The sequence below is a fragment of the Grammomys surdaster genome, unplaced genomic scaffold (genome assembly GCF_004785775.1).
Source record: "Grammomys surdaster isolate TR1022 unplaced genomic scaffold, NIH_TR_1.0 167, whole genome shotgun sequence".
Classification (NCBI taxonomy): Eukaryota; Metazoa; Chordata; class Mammalia; order Rodentia; family Muridae; genus Grammomys; species Grammomys surdaster.
In genome coordinates this window covers 8,657,105-8,665,780 of record NW_021604615.1, presented here as the reverse complement: position 1 = coordinate 8,665,780, position 8,676 = coordinate 8,657,105, and the positions used below count along the sequence as shown (strand labels likewise).

Sequence of the window (8,676 nt, the reverse complement as noted above, 5' to 3'; positions counted from 1 at the left end):
CCCAGCTCCCACCTACCAGAGGAGGAAGGAGAGTGTATGCCTGTGTGTCCTGCGTGTGCCTGTATGTCTACAGTGCAGATACACAGATCCGAGATGACTGGCCAGCTGCCCTATCCAAATGATGAGCTTGCACCTCAGGGAAAGCTCTTAAAGAAATAAGGTGGGAACCCATAGAGGAAGACATCTGGCTCTCCCTTCACCTCTGCCTGTGCACATAAGGTACAGACACATAACCACACACATCATACATACAACACACACCACATCACAACCCATCCAACACCACACACACCACATAACCACATACTTCACACCACACAACACATACACCACATAACCACACACTTCATACCACACACCACATAACATACCACATACCACATAAGCACATGCTTCACACCACACATGTATCACATAACAATACACCACACACAACACGTAACTACGCACTTCATACCACATACCACACAATACATACACCACACAACAACACACACCACACACACCCCTTGCCACACCACACAAACCATATAACCACACACTTCACACCACATACCACACAACACATACACCATATAACCACACACTTCATACCACACACCACATAACATACCACACATATCATACCACACACACACAACATACCACCACCACCACACGAAAAAACATTCTTTAAAAACTTAAAAAGCAAACTGTATAAAGCTAGTTTTGTTAAGTTAAACTAATGTGAACTTTTTATGAGATGAAATTAATTTTCCCTCAGTTGTCCCATCACTTTTTCTATGTGTCCTGAAACGCAGCTAGAGTGTGGGCAGGGGGAGACTCTACAGTGTGAAGCCACGGGCTCTGCCTTACAATCACTGGACAGATTCTATTTCAGGCACATTTGCCATGAGTAGTGGGTGGAATAAAGCCTGTACATGAACCTGTTTCTATGTCACAGGGCCCTCTGTGCGCGGGTTCGCTGAGCCGACCTGTGTCACAGATGCTTACGGATAAGGCAGGGCTGTCTGCGCTCAGCTCCCCCTGGAGTCACTGTGGGGAAGTTTACTTACATTATCCAAACGGAGAACAAGAAACCTAAGGAGAGGTCAAACACCTTGTCCATCAGCAAAAAAACAAAAAGTATTTGTGTGAAATAAAGGGAAGGTTGGACCCCTCCCTCAGCACCAGAGCTCCCAGATAATACATACTACACAGTTTGGAAGTAAAGGTCAAATGGACCACATCAGGCAGCACTGAGGTCTGACCAGACCTGAGAGGGGTCCCCTCTGCCCCCACTCTCTAAGACCAGTCTTAGTGTCAGCTTGTATGCTCTGTAGCTGAGAACTTTAGAAGTAGAGCTATCCTAAACTAAACTCTAGGAGGTGTGTCCAACCTGGAACCCGGAATTCACAGGCAGCGCAGGGTGACTACAGAGCAGATGTTTCAGAAAAGGCCTGAGCTGCAGTGTCGGCAGGGGATGTTGGAGATGTGCTCGTCTCCCTGGTGAGTTCCGGCTGTCCAGGCACAGCACGGGTGTCATCGTGAAAGGCACAGGCTGCTGCGCAGCTCCTGGTCCACACTATTTAGGGTTCTTCTTTCCTTGACACAAACACCTGTTCTCTTTCCATTTCTGTTTGCACTGGATCTCCGTCAGCTTGTACACCAAGATAGCAGCTTATTAGATTCTTTCAGGGTTTTCTCTGGGCCCAAGGGCTAAAAACCTGTAAAATAATTACTATTTATTATTTTATTTTTGTTCGTTTTGCTCTTGTTTTTGCCTTACAGACCATGCCAGAGTGATCTCAGCTTTCTTTAATTATTGGATCACGCAGATTCTTCCTGACAAAAGCAGTGAATAAAACCAGTATCACTTAAGAAGAGCTGTCATTTAGCACGAGGGCGTTAGACACGCAGAGGACGCGATCTCAGACTTCATGCTTGTACAGAAGGAGTTATTTATTATTATTATTTTTGGTGAATCAAACCCTGGAGACATTGAAGACATTTCTACCGTGTTATTTATTTCTATGTTTCTATATCATAGGTAAGGTATCATCTGAGACTTTAAGCGAGGAATTGCGGCAAAATGAAAGCAGTTTGTTTGTTTTCTGTTATGTATATATTGAATTACTTCATAAAACTAGATTGTTTTCTGATGCCTGTAACAAAAATACATATTTTACTAAATAAACTATAGTTTGAAGTTATCATATTTGTGATAAGATTATAAATCACCTTGTGTGTGAGTACCCAGTGCCTAGAGAGGTAGCCCGGCATGTAGAAACACTGGCTATGCAGTGTGATGTCTGGGGTTTGCTCACTGAAACCCAGAGCTGTTGTGGCGGTACACACCTGTAGTGTAGTCCCAGGACAAGATGGGAGGCGGAGATGGGAGAATTTCCTAAGAGGTTCCCCAGCCAGCTCCCTGGAGTATCAGTGCAGCAGCAGAAGCATGCCTGTCTTGAGAAGGGAAAGACGAACCTGCTTCCAAAAGTTACTCTCTGACATCCACGTGTGCAGGCACACTCACAGACACACGAGCACACACGAAAATCAACACTTTCTAAAATGCCAGACGTTTACACAGTTTTGTTATAAATTGATTCTCTTCTTGCTTATCTACATTAGAAATCGTATAAAGAATCTGTTTCTCTCTCTCTCTCTCTCTTTTTTAATCTTTCTTTGTACTACAGGGACAGCCACCAGTTTTAAGTTCTAAAAGCCGTAGTCACTCAATCACACAGGTGCTGGGGAAGACACAGACTCAGCAGGAGTCATAGCTCTCTCCATGAACGTGAAACTTTGAATAATATGGATAAGATAAAGATCACCTCCGTCCTCAGTGTCCCACTGTGACACTCCCCAGACACTGGCTTTGTAAGTCTGTGCCACCGTGCCTAGCTCAATTTGTATCTTTTAAAAATGAAACATTCATTAGAGGTGTCCAACACACAGCTAAGGGGCTGCTTGCCCAGGATAGCTGTGTGTATAGCCAAACACACAAAATTGTAAACTGACTTACTTAAAACAATAAGAATCTTTCTTTCCCCCCCCCCCCCCCCGTCTTCCTTCCTTCCTTCCAGTTTTGGTTTTGGTTTTTCATGTCAGTGTGGTGCCCATGGAAGCCAGAATCAAAACTGGATTTCTCTGTGTAGCACTGGCTGTCCTGGAACTCACTCTATAGACCAGGCTAGCCTCAAACTCACAGAGATTCCCTTGCCTTTGCCTGGAATTAAGGGTGTGTGCCCCCCATGCCCGACCCTGTTTTTTGTTTTTGTTTTCGTTTTTGTTTTTGTTTTTTTTAAACTTATATGTTTAAGTATAAACACTGTAAATGGCAACATCGTGTCACAGTGTCCGGCAAAATAAATGTATGATGTCCTCGATACTTGGACACATTTGTGACTGTAGTTTTACAGTGTTTGCAGCTTCCCGTGTGCGGTGTGCCGTCAGGTGTCCCGTGCCCATGGTCACTGGTAAGTGCTTCCACCACAGCTGTAAATGACAGGTGTGTGGTGTTAGAAGATACACACGTGCTCTCATCTGAGCAATAAAGGTAGTTCAGCCCCTCGGCCGCGCCATGTATCGCCTGCCACACGTTACAAGTCACCCTCCGCTGCCCCAAGCTTTGCCGTCTTCCTGTCGATTACTTTCATAATAAAATTAAATGTAGCCCCTAATCTATTATTGCTTGGTTAATCCTAGCACGGCTTCTACAGTGTCTAAACCAAAACCCCCAAATGGGAAAGTTACAAAAGAAAGAAGTTTGCTCAACAAAAAGGAGACAGATGACTGCTGCTGTTGGTGTTGCTAAGGCAAATAATAGGCACTGCTTCCTGTAGGAGATTGTTCAGATTCCCAGGGAATCGTTGGAGTGCTTGCCTGATTCATCTCTGTGTGGTGCCCATGGAAGCCAGAAGAGGGCATCAGATCCCCCTGGAACTGGAGTTGTAGATGGTTGTGGGCCACTGTGTGGGTGTTGGGAATCAAACTCAGGTCCTCCGGGGCGGGGGGGGGCGGGGTAACAATTGCTCCTAACCACTGAGCCATCTCTCCAGCCCCTTAACCAAAAAAAAAGAAAAAAGTTACAACCCTAATTCTATCATAAAAGCTAGTTATATGGTCACATCTTTAATGGGGAAAGAAAAAAAAAAGCCAAAATAGTTTTCTGAGAGTGATTTTGTTAGGTAATATAGGGAAATCTTGGCAGATATAATGCACACCGAAAAGGGAGGGAGAGATTTCTAAAATCAGCTTGTCTCACTAGACTACGGTCAGGCAAACTCAAGAAACCGGAAAGTCTCTTGAAAGTTCTGAAGAATAGAAAAGCTGATTTTAAGCCGGGCAGTGGTGGCGCACGCCTTTAATCCCAGCACTTGGGAGGCAGAGGCAGGAGGATTTCTGAGTTCGAGGCCAGCCTGGTCTACAGGGTGAGTTCCAGGACAGCCAGGGCTATACAGAGAAACTCTGTCTCAAAAAACCAAAAAAAAAAAAAAGTAACTTTGGCGATAGATGACCACACTAGGCTAACAATCCACTCAACTTGTCATTTTTTTACTAGAGGTATTGATAAGTCATATAACGCCATTGAAGAAATGGCTTCCTTAACTGTATTAAAGGACAAAGCAAGATTGAGAGGTTTATATGAAGCAATAAGATATGCGGAAGCAGGTGCTGATCTTGCAGAGGACCCAGGTTCAGTTCCTGGCATCCACACAGTGGCTCACAACTATCCACAATTTCAGTTCCAGGTGATTGGATGTCTTGTTTTGACTTTTGCAGGCATCAAGCATACACACGGTGTACATAAAAACATATAGGAAAAACATTCATGCGTGTAAAGAAAGTTTAAACAATAATCATCCGTTGTCAGCATATCTTGTGTAGTTATTGTTGGTGTCCTGCTGATGACAGATAAAAGAGAGGGACTTATAAAACTAATCAAAGATGATACAACTTCCACCCAAATTTCACATTTAATGGGGCATCATGGCAAAATACACCAGGAAAATGTGTGCACAGGATCATTTAGCATGGATAAGAATGTCATGCAAATCATCATCAAGTCTGAACCTCATCAGAAGCAAGCATGAAGTCATTGTCATTCCAGAAATGCCTTAAAGTCACTGGTGCTGACCAACAGTGTCACTCTTCAAAAGGAAGACAGCTAAGCTGGGGCCACATGTTAAAAAATTTATGACTTTTAACATTTATCAAGTCCTTTATGATATCAAAACAAAATTTATGCCAGAACTTGACAATGAAAACAGGTTTACAGGTTTAGCATCTTTTAGTGGATTTAACTGCTTGTTTAAAGGAGTTAAGCATGTGTCGTCAAGATGAAAACCAACTCTCAGTGCATGTCAAATCACGACAGCTTTCAAAGGAAACTGAAATTACGGCAAGCCCCAGTTAAGGCCAACATTGTTTGGATTTTGACACATTGATTAAACAGAATGTTGTGGGGCGAAATTGTAACCTCTATCTTTTGGTATTAGATTTTTAAAACATTTCATACAGTCCAGGAAAATATCGATACTTTAGTATATTTATGACTCCATTTTTCATTGCCTTAAGCATGTTACCTGCTGATTTTCAAATAGAATGCCCATTATTGCCAATGACATTCAAATTAAAGAAAAACAAATGAGACAAGGGGGCCTAGAACTCGCTGTGTAGACCAAGCTGATTCCAACTCAGAGCTCCATCTGCCTCAGCCTCCCAGTGCTGGGTTAAAGGCGTGCGGCACCACACCCAGCAGGGAAAATCTGTTGTATCTCTTTATTATAGATTCCGTCCTTACAGAAACAAATATCCTTTATTTCACAAGTACACCCTTTTCAGGTCATCCCATTTGGCAGCACCTATATATGTGAGCAATTGTTTTCAAGAATAGAACACACTTGAACAAAATATTTGATGAGCCGTTTGAGAACGCAGCCAAGAATCGCAACTACATCTATCAAAGGAGATCTCGGTGCCTTCATTCTCCAGTAAACCATCGAATCTTCCACTGGTTTTATGCTGCCCTCTTTTATAATAAGTGAATAAATCAGTGAATTTTTATTATGTGTGTGTGTGTATGTGTGTTTTCTTTATTAGTGATAGCAAACGTGGGACCTGCTTTCTGTACAGGATGCTTCATAATTACTGTTACAATGTGGGGTCTTTTATCTGCAGTGGTGGAGACTGTGAAAATTACACACAGATCTTTTTTGTACGCATAGGTTCCTGTTTGTATTTTGTGTATTTAACGTGTGCTCCAAGACACATCACCAGTTATGGCCCAGAGAAGTCAAAAGGTCAGACACCCCTGATTTACATCACCCTGCCCAACAAACTAATGCACCTTCACCTCATTCTACAGAAACTCTAGAATCTCTTCTTCCTTTATAAACCCAGAGATTGGTTTCACTTACGAACCTTCTTTGGTTCTCGTAACCCTAAAAGGGTGGAAGTGCCATCTGAAAAGAGGAATGGGTAACAGAAAAGGTAAGGACTGGGGAGGGTTATGGGATGGTGCCTGGGACCAAGTCACAGCCAGTTACAAGCAGTCATTGAATGAGAGCAGGTAAGATAATCATAGCCCATAACTTCTGTATGTAATTCTAATTTCAAACAGAGAACTAATGTCACTAGGGACCCTGTTATTCCCCATGCTTTATGCTACTTTTTGAAGCAAGCTAAGGAAAGGAAGGGGTTGGGGGAGGTTGTGAATGACAGAAAGGAATGATGAGCTACAGTCAGTGCACATAGACCCCACCCTCGGCCATGAGTCCCTTCAAACCTCAGTCTCTTCTGTATGTAACGTCCCATTTTGCTTCCGACTTAGCAAACTGGATTCTCAGCCTTAACACTTGGTCTGTGCTTCCGACTTAGCAAACTGGATTCTCTGCAGCATGTATCCTTGGTAATGTTTCAGGAACATTTCCAATTTAAAATGAGACAACTTTAATGACTCCCGATGCCCCTAATCCGTTTCTTCGGGCACCCACGCAGGTTACACGTTCGTTTGCAGCGGCGGAGGCTGTAATTGAATGAGAGCAGGTAAGATAATCATAGCTCATAACTTCTGTATGTAATTCTAAGTCCAAACAGAGAACTACGTAGACTCAAAGCTTGTCTGTAATCCGTTAGCATAACCGTGGCTAATCTGTTTATCCTGCAATGATTGGAGTCAATAGTAATAAGATCAGTTTCTCTCCTACAGTGTTACAAACTGTGCATGCAGCCCACTTAATCCCCGCAAGCCTTTCAGAAGACAAAGAAAAGGAACCGCTTAAGAATATAGAGAAATCTGAAGAGATTGCTAACATTGATGATTATGGTTGGGGGGGTGGAATTTTCTAAGATTGTTAGTACTCTGCTGATTGACTTGGACGTTATTTGTATGAACTAGAGCAGTAACCGTGGGCGGAAACACCTCCCTAATTGTGCCAGTGCCCAGCAGTGCTGCTTCCATAGCTGAAGCGCACATGGAGCCCACACACCTAGTACAACTTGACTCATTCTGAGACTTTGTTCCCCGCCTAACCCTGAGGATGTCTCCTCCTTGCAGGACACTGTATTCTGAATATGTGGCAAATGCATTTAGCTTTCCCCAAGCATGTCCGTGAAGCGTGCACATGTATGTTTCAGCCACATAAAGTCCTGTGCAGTTACAAGGGGGCCCTCCCCCACCCCAACCTCAGAGCCTTTCAGCAATGTGGTGTTACAATGTCTCTTCTGCTACCTAATATAAATTACGATAAATATTCTGAGGCAGCACTGTTTCCCACCGAAAGTGTGTGTCGGGTCTGGTGAAAGCTCAACTAGGTCCTCTGCTTGGGGATCTGAAAAAGACTGAGCATGGCTACTTCAGATTCTGTTCCTGTGGTTGTAGGACTGAGCTCCTGTTTCCAGTTTGGCTCTCTGATACATCCTCTCTCAACTTCTTAGGGCTTAGCATTCTGGCTTTGGAGAGACATAGTTCAGTACCAAGCTCTGGGAAAGATGAAAAGGCAAATGGGAGAGAATAGAGCTCTGGCTGGCTGGCTGGCAGCCTTTGCCTTCAGGCCTCTCTCTGTCTAGACTCACCTTACTGCCTCCAGATATTTTACCTCTCACCAACACAACCCAAAAGCTGTTCCCTGTTCTGACAGAATGCAGTGCTGTTCACTCTTCTCCCCATCATCCCTGGCTCTTTCCTTCTCTCTCTTTCCTCCAAGACATTCACTGTTTTCTCATTGGACTTTGGTCCTTGGTCCCTACAAGACTGAGTCCCCTTTGAAGGCCTCAGGGTAATCTATTGCTCTAGTCTCTAGTAAGCTGAGGTTGCCCTGAACTGTGTTGTAATTCCCCATGTCTGCCTACCCAACAATGTCTGATATAAAATCTAGTTGGAGAGTATTTTACATGAGGCCCCTAGTACATAGTAGTCACTTGACCATGTGTCCCATGGTGCAACCACGTTGTCACTTGATGCTCAGCAAACAGCCCCAGTCAGCAAGGAAGGCCTAGTCCAGAGGCCACATGCCAACACAGCAGCTAAGGGGGAAAAAAAATGGCCTGCATAGAACATCATCTTGCTGGCTTGTGACAGAGCTCAGGTCCTGATGCTAACAGCTCTCCACTTGTCCACAGCAATACCATTTAGCGCTCGTCTCTCCCCTGAGGTACGACAAGCCAATGAGCTTCTTATCCTTTCCCCCA

At 43.8% G+C, this 8,676-nt stretch overlaps 1 protein-coding gene across 2 annotated transcripts in view; it reads left to right on the top strand.

The window, feature by feature from the left end:
• Erich1 (glutamate rich 1) overlaps positions 1-2,192 on the top strand; it is a 63,469-nt gene extending 61,277 nt beyond the window's left edge. For both annotated transcript variants that reach the window (XM_028766379.1, XM_028766380.1), the window contains one exon: positions 1,771-2,192. In XM_028766379.1, coding sequence (XP_028622212.1) covers positions 1,771-1,844 — 74 coding nt within the window. In that variant the 3' untranslated portion in view covers positions 1,845-2,192. The remainder of the gene's footprint in view (positions 1-1,770) is intronic.
• Positions 2,193-8,676: the final 6,484 nt, after the last annotated feature.